The 15350-nt window shown below is 50.8% G+C and overlaps 2 protein-coding genes across 3 annotated transcripts in view; one reads left to right on the plus strand and one right to left on the minus strand.

Moving 5' to 3' along the window:
• Nucleotides 1–10458, minus strand: part of BUD23 (BUD23 rRNA methyltransferase and ribosome maturation factor) — a 12733-nt gene extending 2275 nt beyond the window's left edge. Inside the window, exons 1-10 of one of the 2 annotated variants that reach the window (XM_017533421.2) lie at nt 10347–10458; nt 10212–10249; nt 7087–7182; nt 6917–6999; nt 6723–6819; nt 5147–5243; nt 3673–3723; nt 2571–2656; nt 2328–2373; nt 1981–2039 (exon numbers count right to left, since the gene is read on the minus strand). In XM_017533421.2, coding sequence (XP_017388910.1) covers nt 1981–2039; nt 2328–2373; nt 2571–2656; nt 3673–3723; nt 5147–5243; nt 6723–6819; nt 6917–6999; nt 7087–7182; nt 10212–10249; nt 10347–10394 — 701 coding nt within the window. In that variant the 5' untranslated portion in view covers nt 10395–10458. Of the gene's footprint in view, nt 1–1980; nt 2040–2327; nt 2374–2570; nt 2657–3672; nt 3724–5146; nt 5244–6722; nt 6820–6916; nt 7000–7086; nt 7183–10165; nt 10250–10346 lie in introns of both variants that reach the window. The other variant, XM_017533422.2, reaches the window with a different exon arrangement.
• An 84-nt stretch (nt 10459–10542) lies between these two features.
• Nucleotides 10543–13033, plus strand: DNAJC30 (DnaJ heat shock protein family (Hsp40) member C30). Its single transcript, XM_017533423.2, has one exon. It carries the CDS (start codon nt 10590–10592, stop codon nt 11280–11282), a length of 693 nt encoding a protein of 230 aa, XP_017388912.1. The 5' UTR covers nt 10543–10589; the 3' UTR covers nt 11283–13033.
• The last annotated feature ends 2317 nt before the right edge of the window (nt 13034–15350 follow it).

Below are 15350 nucleotides of genomic sequence, written 5' to 3' on the forward strand. Positions count from 1 at the left end.
AAGCCTATGGTGGACGCGAGGAACACGTGACTGTGCCCAGTTGTGGGCCTTCCAAAGGCATGCATTTGGGGCCCCTTTTTCCTCTTAAATGTCTTAAAAGTCTGAAGACCTTTCCCTCATGTCAACCAGAACTCAGAAATAACCTCCCTCTTCACTACCTTATAATCAGTTATTCATTCAGAAAAATACTGAGCACTTTTTACTAACAAGACACTATTATTAACGTCAGGGAGATAATACCAGTCCCCACCAAGTTTTCATTCTAGCTGGATATACAAATAATAACCAAGTAAACTGGTATGTGTGACTTAGAGCAGTGAAGGGTGTTAAGGAAAATAAACCTGAGTGGGGAATGGAACTGAAATGAAGACACTGAAAGACTGATGACAAGATACAATTTACATTTTAGAAAAAAGAAAAAGACCAGTCTTGCTGCTATGCAGAAAATAATCTGAAAGAGGCAAAGACTGCAAAGGCAGGGAGACAAGGTGGACAGCTGTTCAGCAACCCAGGCCAGGGGCAGTGCTGGCACAGACCGGAAGCAGGGAGGGTCAGCACGGGATACACGTTGAGGGAAGGACAACAGGGCCCGATGACAGGCTGACGGGATGTGAGATGTAGGGAAAGACAGGAACCATCGAGAATGGTATGGCCAGGCACGGTAGTTCACACCAGTCATCCTAGAACTTTGTGAGGCTGAGATGGAGGGATCGCTTGAGGCAAGGAGTTCAAGACCAGCCTGAACAACATAGCAAGACCCTACCTCTACCAAAAACTTAAAAAATTAACCAGGCATAGTGATATGCACCTGTAGTCTCAGCTACCTGGGAGGCTGAAGCAGGAGATCGTTTGAGCCCAGGGGTTTGAGGCTGCAGTGAGCTAAGATTGCACCACTGCACTCTAGCCTGGGTGACAAAGTGAGACCCTGCCTCAAAAAAGAAAAAAGAGAACGTTTAGGGGATGAAAACCAAGAGCTGTTGTCACTTAAATTATTGCTGCCAGGTGTGTACAAAGGAAAAAAAAAAAGGTAGAAAACCAACAGCCGCTTCATTTGAGATGCCTGTGGAAAGGCAGGTATGGACACTAAGGAGGCACTGGGAAACCCCAGGTGGCCAAGACTGGACACACATACACATTTGGGAGTTAGGAACTTCCGGTTGGCATTTACAGCACCACAAATAGAGAAGGGATCCAATCCGGGCTGGGCCCAGGACTCCAGGAGGCGGCAGCAGCAGACTGAGGAGGACGAGCCAGCTAGGATGAGGAAACAAGGCCAGTGGGTAAAAGCCAAGAGAAGGAAGTGTCAAGGAGGGGTGGATGCACTGCTGTTTCAGATCCTATCAAGCAGGCATGTTAAGGTAAGGACATTTAAAAAAAAAACCACAAGTGACCAGACTTGGCTTGAGGGAAATTGGTTGGTGGCCTTAACAAGAACAATTTGTGATGAGACAGAACTGTCTGTCTGAGAAGTGGGCTGAAAGAATGGCAAGAAGGAAAAAAGCAAGTCCGAGTTCTGCTATGAAGGGAAGCAGAGGAGCTGTTATGGGGTTAACTAAGGGAAGAACTTTTCTACAACGGGAGAAATTGTGCAGCATGTCTGTGTGCTGACAGGAATGACCAGGAAGAGTAAAGCTGAGGATGCAGGAGGGAAGGGAGAGCCGTGGCAGCCAAGGGAGGGGTCCCAGATGCAGATGCAAGGTAGCATAAGGAAGGAAGGAGACTGCCAGGCCTGGCAAAAGGAAGGGGCAAGCTCACAAAGATGGTCCAGGCTGCATGGCTGCCCAGAGACAACCAGGACCCCAAACCCCTAGCCCCAAACAGGTACAGTCCAAATGGGGCCTGCCATTTCTACCGCCACCCTGGTGTCCCTGGCTGCATGTGACCTGAGAGGCTTGGGTGAGAGCAGAGAGAAGATCCACATCTAACAAACACAGCAGCACCCCCTGCAGCTGAGGCAGGGTTCAATAGTTGCTTTATTACCTCTCATTGGTGAACATGGACTCCATGGGCTCATCTTTTCCCTGCTTTTCACTCAGCCCCTGCAGGAACCAAAGTGCACTTAGGTCACCCCTGGAGAGTTCTCAAACCCATCTGCCCCACTCCAGAAGTCCGGCCACCCAGGCCTGAGCCCTTCCAACAGGCACGAGGTCCAGTCTCACAAGACTTTCTGGGCCTTTCTGGGACCTGAAGAGCAGAGGTCTCTGCCTCCAGATTCCAGAAGATGTGAGCATTCCAGGCCTCTGGGGCTGGGCCCAGCAGGCTCTGCAGGCTAAGCCCCGCTGCCTGGAAGTCCAAAGACAGAGGCCTGCAAACCCAGTGTCCCTCACCTGTGGGATAAATGTCGAAGGCCCAGAAAACAAGCAGAGGTAGAACCTGCAATGAAGAAGTGCAAAGTGAAGGCTGCACAGAGAAAGCCCCACAGGGAGACAAGTCCTTGCCCCCTACTCCTGCCTGCCAGGACCCCGGTGACCACCGCCCAGCACTGCCCTGGTCCAGTGAGTGACCTAAGAGGGTTATGCCACTACCCTCCCTCCCACAGCCCAGGCAGCACACTGGATCCCAACGCTCACTTCTTTGCTTTGGCACTATTGGGGTAGTCTACCACCATGCCACCGGAGAAGCCTGCCCTTATGGCCTGGGTTGTGATCAGCTCCAACTGAGGAAAGAAAGGCATTGGGTCAGGCAGGGGAGGAGGGAGGAGCAGACAGCTTCACCTCCCTCCCCTCCTTCAGAAGCCAGTCTGCTCCAGGACAAATCCTGCTTGGGAGAGCTTAAGGTTGCCATAAGCCATGCAGAGAAAGTGCAGGCTGAAACCCGCATGGTATACCCCTCCCTCGGGAGAGTCACTAAACAAAGCGACTCCCTCATTCTCACTTCCAGCCCAGGGACCCAGCCCCCGACTCAAGTTCAGGAAGGAGATGGCCAACAACTGGAAGCCAGTCTCATTCACATTATTAGTCAGGAACGGCTCTTCACTCATCTTTCAACATCTACATCCTACTACACCATTCCTTAATTAGGTATCACACAGCAGACGGTGCCCTCTCACCCCTCCTAAATGCCCTTCACTTATTTTGGTTTTTTTTTTGTTTGTTTTTTTTGTTTTTTTTTTTTGAGACAGAGTTTCGCTCTTGTTACCCAGGCTGGAGTGCAATGGCGCGATCTCGGCTCACCGCAACCTCCGCCTCCCGGGTTCAGGCAATTCTCCTGCCCCAGCCTCCTGAGTCGCTGGGATTACAGGCACGCGCCACCATGCCCAGCTAATTTTTTGTAGTTTTAGTAGAGACGGGGTTTCACCATGTTGACCAGGATGGTCTCGATCTCTTGACCTCGTGATCCACCCGCCTCGGCCTCCCACAGTGCTGGGATTACAGGCTTGAGCCACCGCGCCCGGCCCCCTTCACTTATTTTGTTATGGAAATCAGTCATATCACCTTATCTGTAATACATGTCATCTGCCAGGAGAAGACAAACATCCCACCCCACCTCCACAGGTACCAACCCCTTAGGATATCTGGTCACCAAATGTGCCATCAGGGGCCACACTAGGGTTAGGGTGCATGCTCCCTCCTTTTCCCACCAACCTGCGTAAGTTGCTTTGTCATTTCTCCAGGACAGCTCACCTGTTGAGTCCCCCCACTCCCCTGCACACCCAGTAGCTGAGGGACTCACCTGCTCTGAGTTCTCAGGGTACAGCTGCAGGACAGCTCGGGATCCCCGGACCTGAAAGAAACAGAAGCATCACTGTCTTACAAATGACCACATGAGCTTAGGGGCCTGGACACCCTTCCCTTCCTTCGTTCACTGAGTATTTCCAGAGTTTCTGTTACGTGTGGGGCACTGTTAGGGCTGGGTATACAGTCACGAACAAGAGATCACCCTGAACTTCGGAGCTCAGTTTTAATAGGGTAGACAACTCATTCAGAGTAGGAAATTTTTTCTTTTTCTCAAAAAAAGGAATTGGACAAAGTGACAGAGTTTCCTTTCAGTTAGTTTACTTTTGGTTCCAAAAAGGCCTGTTTCAGATGGACACTTGAGCAGAAACTCAAGTGAGGAGCTGGCTGTTTAAACGTTATGTAGGGAAGAGCCCTCCAGCAGGGAGAAGAAGAAACACAGAGGCCCTTGGTGTGCAGGGAGGAGAACTCACGTGCCGCACAAGACCAGCGGCCAGCCATCGGCAGGAAGAATCCACCCCCAGGAAAGCTAGGGGTGGGCTGGACCACGCTAAGGAGGCCAAACCACTCAGAACCTTCAAAACGGAATCATTTTTAAACTGGGGACAGTGGCAAACACCTATAATCCCATCACTTCAGAAGGCTGATGCAGGAGGATTGCTTGAAGCCAGGAGTTTAATACCAGCCTGGGCAACATAGCTAGACCCCATCTCTAAAAAAGTAAAAAATTAGCCTGGCATGGTGGCATGTGCCTGTAGTCCAAGCTATTTGAGAGGCTGAAGCAGGAGGATCACTTGAACCCAGGAGTTCCAGCCTGCAGTGAGCTACAATCACACCACTGCACTCCATCCCAGTCAACAGAGCAAGTCTGTCTCAAAAATAAAAGAACTCATTTTTTGGACTTAAAATCTCAGACTATCTGCTAATCCTAGTAAACAACTGAAATTAACATCATTAGTTAAAAGGCAAGATAAAGCTAAAAGACTCTCTCTATGGTAAATAGCTATCCTGTTCCCCATCTGAGGAAAAGTGTCAGCACTAGGAGGCGGGAGACATGAGGAGTCAGAAGGATGTGGTGCTTTGGAAGGTACCCCTCCGGATGGTCTGGACATATCGTCTCTGTCCTCACTCTGCTCAGTCCATGCCCCCAACCAACTTCTGACTAAAAGTCAGCGTAACAGACATAGGAATTACGATCAAAAGAAGTAGGCCCTACTGTAAGTTAACAAATTGGCCTCCGATTTTGACATCAGCGACTTCTGGGTTTGATCAGAGTATATCAGTCCACTGAGCTTGGACTTCCATTTAGGCTGAGGATCTGGACAGAAGCAACCACAGTAAGGCCCTGCCACCACATGCAGTCCCATACAAATAGCTTACCCATCATGGGACACCTCAACTTCCTCACTCTACCTGCAGAACTAGGGAGGGACAGGCAGCCAACCCAGATGGGGAGAACATCTCATACTCACAAGAACAGAAAAAAGAGAAGCAAAAAAGCAGTACAGGCGCTTGGCAGGGTTTTCAGACTTCTTGTTAGCATTACAGAGCCACTGCACAGCAGAAATGCTAAAAAGGAAGGAACCTAGTCAAGCAAGGACCAATCCACATTGCTCCCCGCCAACCCATCCCGCTTCAAGCCTCTTGACATCATCCGTCCTGCATCTCCAAAAGAAACACTCCTCCCACACAGCTTCCCTTCTTAGAAAGGGCAGATCCAGGCCAGGTCCAGTGGCTCACACCCTGTAACCCCAGCACTTTCTGAGGTCAAGACAGAATTGCCTGAGGCCAGTTCAAGACCACCCTGGGCAACACAGCAAGACCCCGTCTCTACTTAAAAGTATTTTTTAAATTTAAAAATTTTAAGACAAAGAAAAAAAGTGCAGGTTCACTGCAAATCATGACTGTAACACTGGAAAGATAGGACATACAGAAGGACAGCATTTATGTCCCTCGGTCAGTCCCAAGAAACCTTTTCTCAACCTTGTTTCCATCTGCATCTCAAGTTGAAAATTCTCTGTGTCAAGGCTGTCTGCACACACGCTCCTTGTTCCCTTCCGCCAATCCAAGGATACAGGCTTTAGACTACTTACATACACACAGATCGACATTCTAAGATCTGTTACCGAAGTGCTATGCTGACCCTGATTACGGAGAAAGGACTCTGGAGCACTGAAGAGATTAGGCAAGCCCAGCTGCTCTCCACCACAGTTCTTTCTTGGTAAATAAAATAAAATGGCTGGCTGTTTGGGCCTCAAGGTTGCTAATGGGGCCCACAAAATGGCTGCCAGAGGCTCAAAGACCACCTCCCCTCCCCCACAAGACATACAAAGCCCACAGGGAATGTGTACCAGTGGTGCCCTGAACCCGGCAATGCAAAATAACCACAATAGTAGAGAAGTTTTATTTTTGAGATGGAGTCTTGCCCTGTCGCCCAGGCTGGAAGTGTGGGGTGTGGTCTTGGCTCACTGAAACCTTCACTACCTGGGTTCGAGCAATTCTCCTGTCTCAGCCTCCTGAGTGGCTAGCTGGGACTACAGGTACCCATCACCAAGCCTGGCTTTTAGTAGAGACAGGATTTCACCGTGTTGACCAGACTATCAAGTTTTAGAGTACAAAAAGAATGCAGTCTTCGGCCTTACTCTGACCTTGTAAATCTGAAAATCCCATGGGATGTGTATCTGTAAATATCCTACATGACTCTGCTGCACAGCCAGGTTTGGGAGGCACTGGGCTGCGGGACTAAAAGCAGGAAGCGGCTAGGACAGCTCATGCCTGTAATCCCAGCATGTTAGGAGGCCCAAGCAGGTAGCTCACCTGAACAACATGGCAAAAACCCATCTCTACAACAAATACAAAAAAAATTAGCTAGGTATGAGCAGTAGTAGTCCCAGATACTCAGGAGGCTGAGGTGGGCAGATCACCTGAACCCAAGAGGTAGAGGCTTCAGTGTGAGCCATAATCATAGACAGTGTACTACAGCCTAAGTGACAGAGTGAGACCCTGTCTCTAAATAAATATATAAAAGCAGGAGGTGAATACCCTCACCTGATGCAACCATCGAATGTGCCTGGCTTGAAAGGGATGCCCTGGCCCATGTCCCCCAGAAGCAGGTCTCCCTCTACCTCTCGGTCCACGGCCTCATCTACATCAGAAAAAAGGCAGTCAGAGAGAGACAACACCCATGGTTTCTCTACACCCATCAGGGTAATCCCCCCTGGTGCCAGACAGGACACACTTACCCAGCATGGCAGGGCTGATATCAAGGCCCACCCAATAGTGCCCTTCATCTGAGAGGTAGCCTCCACTCAGTCCAGTGCCACAGCTGGAAGACACAATTGAGACTCAGGGTCAGTCTGCAAAGACTGACTTCACCACCTTAGACAATCTGAACCAGGCCCCAGAGTCTCACCCAATATCCAGCAGGTAACAGGGCTTATTCCGCGGCAGATAGAGAAGCTCCAGTGCTCGCCCAGCCATCCGGGTCTGGATGTCAATCATCCGGGAGCTGAGAAGGAAGAAACGCAAGTGCACATGGTAAAGGAGTTCGGGGTGAATACCTCCCCCAGGCCAAAAAAAAAAAAAAAAAGGCAAGTTAAAAAAAAAAAGGATCAATCATTCTGAGGTACCCTTTTCTGATTCCTTCTAAGTTCGGATCAACAAATTCCACTATTTAAAAGTGACCCCAAAATTCCACGTAATTCAGGACCATGTTATTTTATGATAAATTCTCACTGTACCAGCTGCCAAGCTGATGTGTAAAAGCAAATCACTTAGTTAATAAACAAAGACTGGGTATCTGCAACTCTCTTAGGCTCTGCTGCTCTAGCACTTGCTGAAAAGATTTTCTGCAAGAATTATTCTCCACAGTTTCTCATCTAGAAGAATCAACAATCCACAGAAACCTACAGCAGCACTGGCCATGAGAATAGAATGAAAGCCACATATGGCTTTCCAATAGCCAGTCAAAAACAAATGTAAAGAAACAGGTAAAATAAACTGGAGTCAGATTATTAACCCCATATATTTAATAACCTATTTTCTTTAGCCCATTACGTTCCAAATATCGCTTCAACATATAATCGACATACAAAGTCATCAGTAAGGACAGCGCCTGGTGGCTCACACCTGTAATCCCAGTACTTTGGGAGTCCTAGGCAGCTGGTTCCGGTGAGCAGCTTACCGGATCCCTGGGCAACATAGCCAAACCCCCTCTGCAAAAAAATCCCCCAAGCTAGCCGAGAGCGTGGTGGCGCGCCTGTAGTTCCAACTACTCAGGAGGTGAGGTTGCAGCACTGCAGCACTCCAGCCTGGGCAAAAGAATCAGACCCCTGTCTCACACACAAAAAACTATCAAGATGACCTCAGCCGTTGTGGTGACCAGTGCCTCTAGTTCCGGCTGCTCGGGAGGATGGCCTGAGGCTGCAGTCGGCATGGATCACGCCATGGCACTCCAGCCTGGCTGACACAGAGACCCTATCCCTAAAAAAAGAAAAGTTAGCCAACAGCTATTTATTTATTGAAGCAGGGTCTCACTCCGTTGCCCAAGCTGGAGTGCAACGGCGCGATCTGGGCTCACCACAGCCTCCGCCTCCGCGCTCAAGTGATTCTGCTGCCCGAGCCTCCGGAGTAGTTGGGACTATAGGCGCCTGCCACCACGCCCGGCTAATTTTTGTATTTTTTGTAGAGACGGGGTTTCACCGTGTTGGCCTGATTGGTCTCGGAATTTCTGACCTCAGATGATCTGTCTGCCTCTGCCTCTCAAAGTGCTGGGATTACGGGGGCGTGAGCCACTGCGCCTGACCAATAGCCATTTACTGAAATAGGGCTAGTCTCTAAGCAATAAGAGCACGTAAAAACCATAATTTTTTTTTTTTTTGAGATGGAGGCTCGCTCTGTTGCCCAGGCTGAAGTGCAGTGGCTAGATCTCAGCTCAGTGCAACCTCCCCTCCCGGGTTCAAGCAATTCTCCTGCCTCAGCCCCCGGAGTACCTGGGATTACAGACGCTCGCCATCACGCCCGGCTAGTTTTTGTATTTTTAGTAGAGACAGGGTTTCGTCATGTTGGCCACGCTGGTCTCGAACTCCTTACCTCGTAATCCACCCACCTTGGCCTCTCAAAGTGCTAGGATTACAGGTGTGAACCACCAAACCTGCCCCCAAACCCTTCCTCTTTTTTGTTGTTTTTTTAAGAGACGAGGTACAGTGGCTCACGCCTGCAATCCCAACAGCTCAGGAGACTGAAGCCAGAGACAATCGCTTCAGCCTTGGGGTTGAACCGCCTTGGGCAACACAGGGAGACCCTGTCACTACAAAAAATACAAATCATTGGGTGGATCATGAGGTCAGAAGATTTGAGACCATCCTGGCTAACACGGAGAAACCCAGTCCCTACTAAAAATACAAAAAATTAGCCAGCTGTGGTGGCATGCACCTTTAGTCCCGGCTACTAGGGAGGCTGAAGCAGGAGAATCACTTGAACCCGGGAGACAGAGGTTGCAGCGAGCTGATATCAACTGCACTCCAACTTGGGCGAATGAGAGACCCCGTTTCAATTAAAAATATATAAAAAAGAGGCCGGGTGCTGTGGCTCACGCCTATAATCCCAGCACTTTCGGAGGCCGAGGCGGGCGGATTCACCTGAGGTCGGGAGTTTAAGACCAGCCTGACCAACATGGAGAAATCCCATCTCTACTAAAAATACGAAAGTAGCCGGGCAGGATGGCGTGTGCCTGTAATCCCAGCTACTCAGGAGACTGAGGCAGGAGAATCGCTTGAACCCGGGAGGTGGAGGTTGCGGTAAGCCGAGATCCCGCCATTGCACTCCAGCTTGGGCAACGATAGCGAAACTCCGTCTCAAAAAATAGTAAGCAGCCAGGAGTGGTGGTGGGCGCCTGTGGTCCCAGCTACGGGGGAGGCCGAGGGGGGCCACCACGCCCGACTTAATTTATTTTTTGCAGAGACGGGGTGGGGGTGGTGGGTCGTGCTGCGTTGCCCAGCCTGGTCTCAAACCCCAGCTGAAGCAATCCTCCCGCCTCAGCCTCCCAAAGCCCTAGGACTGCTGGGATTACAAACGTGAGCCATCCCACCTGACCTCAGCTCTGTAGCTATACAAACTACCCTCTAGGAAATTCAGACAGTACCACACCAACGGCTGTGGTGGAGATTTACTGACAAACAAGGCGCCCGGATAAGCATCCTACGGACATTACTTCCTTCCCCCCACGACGACTGACCCCTCGCCAGTACCCACCGCCCGGCGCCTCTTTCACCACATGCTTAGGACAAGCTTGCACACTCGACTTTGAAAACCACCCACGGAAAGCAGGCGCGATCACCTCTACCTCAACACTGACGTACCGAGGCCCAAACAGGTCGGTAATTTAAAGGTGATTTACCAGAGACCGAAATGGCACCCACCCGGGTCCTTCCCTCCCCGCACCCCCAAATTCTACGGGCTTTCCGAGCAACGCCCGCAACAAGGCAACTTGCCGCTTCCAGACCCCCGGACGCCGCGCAGTACTCGGGCTCCCCTCACTTGCAAACGTATTTCCGGGCTTCTTTCTTGTCATAAAACTGGGAAAAAGAGAAAAAAAATGACAGGTGGAGACGGAATTCAGACGCCGCGGCCGTAGAAATGGGGTGACGGGTGCCCGCTGACCCCGGAATTTACCAGCTCCGGGGGTCCGCCGTGCTCCGGACGCTGGCCACTAGACGCCATCCTCACTCCTCAGCGGCACGCCTGCGACTGGCGTTTCCCGGAGCGCGGCTTTTATGACATCAGCCGGCGCCCGCCTAATAATACGCATGCTCCACCCCTCCCCCGCCCTCCTCTTTACGTGATTGGCTACAGAACGACCAACCGGTGCCTCCCATTGGCCAGTTTCTCTTGCACGGCCTGCTGAATCAATTCAAGATGGCAGCCAAGTGCGGGTTGTGGTTTCCACGACTGTTAACAAGGAGGTTGCTGCAGGCCCGTGGCTTTCCACAACGTTCTGCACCCGGTCTGAGCATAGGAGTGAGGACTTACACCCGGGGTGACTCTTCGTACTCGCGCACAGCGCTCTATGAACTGCTTGGCATCCCCTCCACAGCCACGCAGGCCCAAATCAAGGCGGCTTACTACCGTCAGTGCTTTCTCTACCACCCGGACCGCAACTCCGGGAACGCCGAGGCTGCCGAGCGCTTCACTCGCATCTCCGAGGCCTACGTGGTGCTAGGCAGTGCCACACTCCGTCGCAAGTATGATCGCGGCCTGCTCAGCGACGAGGACCTGCGCGGACCCGGCGTCCGGCCCTCCAGGACGCCCGCAGCCGACTCCGGCTCGCCGCGTCCCCCGCCGCCCACCTCTCGGACCCACGACGGTTCTTGGACCGCCTCTGACACCAACCGCACGAAGTTCAACTTTGACGCCTTCTACCAGGCCCATTACGGGGAACAGCTAGAGCGGGAACGGCGCCTGAGGGCCCGGCGGGAGGCTGTTCGCAAACGACGGGAATATCTGGCCCTGAACAGCAGTTCCTGGGAGGAGATCCGAGATACGGGTGTCATTTTCTTCCTCTTCGGAATCTTCATCATCATTATCATCATTGGCTTTTATATTTTTTAGTGGGAGAAAGGAAGGAAGGAGAGCGTCCCCAGCCAGCCCCCAGAAAACGGCCTTTTTTCCTGCCCCTGAACTCTTGGCCATTGATAGCCTACCTCAGCTGGGATCCGAAGGAACTGTGCTCCCCATCCCCTCCCGGACCCACCCAACATAGCCGATGACCTGCACATCCCTTCCCTATGGTCCAGAAAAGGAGGCCTTTAGATGCGTAAGAAAGAGGCCCCACGCTGAAGAGTCCCGAGAGCTCACGAGTGAAGGGTTCCTGGAGTCTCTAGGGTGCTTCTTCCAGAAGTTGCCTTCCTGCTTCCAGATGTGGTTAACTTCTGTAACACTCGCTGTAGCTTTATTGTAAAGCCCCGAGCAAGATTTATCTGCTCCTGCCCCGCGTGTGTACGGTGCGGCTCCTCTGTAACCTTGAAATGTGCAATGTGACCATTTGTTGACTGCCAAAAGGCTGTACCAAACCTTGTCTTTCTGTGAGTTCTCCAAGCAGCAGGTGAGACCTGGTCCAGGGTAAGAATGGGGTCTGTGAACAGCCTGCCATTCCTCCCTCTAAAGTCAGCCCCCTGGGGCACTCCCCTTTCTGTTGATAGCATGTGGGAGTGAGAAAACAAGGTCCCTGAGCATAAGGAATGAGTGTTCGTGGGCCGTATTAATGTGTGACCTTGGAGAAGTTACTCTGTGAGCATGACAGCAGAGGAGAAAATCATTTGACCTTGTTTTGCTTTTGTTTTTCAGACGGGGTCTCGCTCTGTTGCCCAGGATGGAGTGCAGTGGTGCAATCTCGGCTCACTGCAACCTCTGCATCCTGGGTTCAAGCTATTCTCCTGCCTCAGCCTCCTGAGTAGCTGGGATTACAGGTGCCTGCCACCATATCCAGCTAGTTTTTGGATTTTTAGTAGAGAGGGGATTTCACCATGTTGGCCAGGATGGTCTTCAACTCCTGACCTCAGGCGATCTGCCCACTTTGGCCTCCCAAAGTGCTGGGATTGCAGGCGTGAGCCACCTTCTCTAGCCTATTATCCATAGTTCTAATCTGTGGGGATTACAGCATGACGCTAGCAGTGCCATGTTCATCCTTGGGACAGTGTGGCTGTCACCTGGCCCTCCTTTTACCAGCCAGCCCCATTGCACACTGTGCAGCACATCCCCTCCCAGAAATGGAGTGCCAAACTCAGTGCTTGAGTCTCCTGCTCCTGTTTAACTTGCAGTGCTTATCACAGGCCCGACATGAATCTTTGAAACAAGGCTGCCTGAGGCTGGGGTAAACTTTGGGACTCTGGGAGTAGACAGGACTACGGAGGGATGGGGGACTTGCTGTTCAAGGTGGCGACTTGGTTCTTTATGCAGAGCTGACTAAAGGCGTGGTTTCTTTCCCCCCTGTTTCATGTTAAGTAGTTGCTCATAATTTGGTCAGAGCTGCTGCTTAGCTCTCTTAACTGTGAATCACTGGACATTGGCAGTGAGTTGGCTGTGAGATTGTAGGTGCTCGAGTGTTTACGTACAGGACTGAGTGTAAATCTGTAAAAGGAGAAAATCCTCACAAGAGGTCTACGAGATGGATGAGGGCCCAAGTCTAGGGTCTAAACAAAGCCAGGAGTGGTTTGGTGTATTACTGAGGGCAATAATTGCGTGCAATCCCTGTACTCAATGTGTGGTGTAAAATCCTTATGTAAAATGGGATAAACCCACAGCTGGTCCTGCTTAGCCTCTTGAAAACCATTCCATCATTGTGCCAATCTATCCTGAAAAAAAAAAAATATATATATATATATATATTTTTTTTTTTTTTTTTTTTTTTTTTTTTTTTTTTTGCCTTGGAGAGTGGGGGTATACTCCTAGTCAGGGCTTTGCAGTGACTATATGATTCAGTAATGAAGATCTGGGGCCTGGCACAGTGGCTCACACCTGTAACCTAAACACTTTGGGAGGCCAAGGCAGATGAATCGCTTGACCTCTGGAGTAGGGAGACCAGCCTGGGCAACACGGCAAAACCCCATCTCTACAAAAATTAGCCAGGTGTGGCAAATGCCAGGTGTGGTAGTTAGTCCCAGCTACTCAGGAGGCTAAGGTGGGAAGATGGCTTGTGCAGTGAGCTGCAATCCCGCTGCTGCATTCCAGCCTGGGCAACAACAACAAAAAAAAGATCTGAGCCCAGTCTGGTTCAGACCTGTTTGGTTCAGTCAGCCTGGACTTGGGGGGAGGGGATGTGTACTTTTTAAAAGAACATTTAATGTTACTATGTTTCATATTTGGAAAACAGGACAGAGTCTTTTCTGGAAAAACAAACTGCACCCAGTGAACTGTAGCAAAATGTTCTGAAATGGGGCAAGGGCGTTTTGTTTGAAAAGAGGTCGGGTGTGGTCCCGGTGTGGTCGGGCGTGGGTGGTCGGGCGTGGTGGCTCACGCCTGGAATCCCAGCACTTCAGGCTCAGGAGGGTAGATCACCTGAGGTCAGGAGTTCAAGACTAGCCTGGCCAACATGGTGAAACCTCATCTCTATTAAAAGTATAAAAATTAGACAGTCGTGGTGGCGTGTGCCTGTAATCCCAGCTACTTGGGAGGCTGAGGCAGGAGAACTGCTCGAACCCAGGAGGTGGAGGTTCCAGTGAACTGAAATCGCACCATTGCACTCCAGCCTAGGCAACAGAGCAAGACTCTGTCTCAAAAAAAAAAGAAACAAAAAAACAAAGAGAGGTGTTCTTTTGGCGTGGGTTTGTAAAGCACTAGTGGTCTACTAGCATAGGCTCCTTGAGATAGAAGTTTGTTTTCTCATTGAAGATCCCAGCCAAGAACATTCCCTGCAGGCCCCAGAATCTAGAGTAGATAGAAAGTTCCAGAAGGTTTCAGACTGGCGGTGCATCCAGACTGAAATAAACTTATGGGGCATTCCATGGAACTGTAAGCAAAGTATTCTGTAAGGTTTACTAATCATCATCCAACCCTCAGCCTCTCCCATGGCCTAGAACAAGGCCCACTCCATTCATAATAAGTCCATTCTTGGGTGCCTCAGGGTTTTGTAGGCCAGAGCTAACCTCTCCCTGCTGGCCCTGAAACTGAGCCTGTGCTCTTCATGGAAAGGGAAATGTGTGGAAGGCTTTTGAAGGACCCCCAACAGGTTTCCATGGAAACATTGCTCTCCCACTCACTCAGATTGGCTTGAGTCTTTCCTTTCTCTGCTGCTTCCCAGCAAGTGGAGGCCGAACTCGGCCATGACCTTAGCCCCTGCCTTCTAGGGGCTATTCCTCAATTCCTGGTTGTAGAGGATGGCTCAGACATGCCCAGCATTAGTCCTTTTTCTTTGTTTTTGACAAACTAAAACAAAACTCCCTAGAAGTTTGGACCTAGGAAGGGAGAGCAGGGTAAAGGGGCCCAGGCTGTGCTCAGCGGGGTGGGGAGGCGGGTACACGTGTAGCACGAGGCTGAGTAAGCAGCAGGCATGGGTCCTGAATGGGAGAGAGGCCACAAGACGGGAGCCAAAGGCACACACATCTAGGCAATTGTATTGTCTTTGAGCTTGACTGGGACTTTATTTCTCCTGAGCCAAACTGCTTTGCCTCCTCTGTTGCTCTTTATTTATTTAGAGATGGAGTCTTGCTCTGTTGCCAGGCTGGAGTGCAGTGGCCCTATCTCAACTCACTGCAACCTCCGCCTCCTGGGTTCAAATGATTCTCCTGCCTCAGCCTCCCAGGTAGTTGGGACCACAGGCACGCGCCACTACACCAAGCTAATTTTTGTATTTTTAGTAGAGATGGGGGTTTCACCATGTTGGCCAGGATGGTCTCGATCCTTTGACCTCGTGATCGCCCTCCTTGGCCTCCCAAAGTGCTGGGATTACAGGCATGAGCCACCGCGCCCAGCCATGTTGCCCTTTATTTATTGCTGGATGAGATGACCCTTCACAGATCCCAGGGTTGAAGGATAGGGTTCCTCCCACTTCCTTCTGAGGTTCCGGCATTTCATTCATGGATGCACCTCTGTATGAGCCAAGTGGATTAGGAATAGCTTAGCTTAGGCCTCAGAGCTGTCCTACTGGGTCACAAATGACTTAGAGTGGCCACCAACACTCCC

Source organism: Cebus imitator, unplaced genomic scaffold, assembly GCF_001604975.1.
Source record: "Cebus imitator isolate Cc_AM_T3 unplaced genomic scaffold, Cebus_imitator-1.0 Scaffold82, whole genome shotgun sequence".
Classification (NCBI taxonomy): domain Eukaryota; kingdom Metazoa; phylum Chordata; class Mammalia; order Primates; family Cebidae; genus Cebus; species Cebus imitator.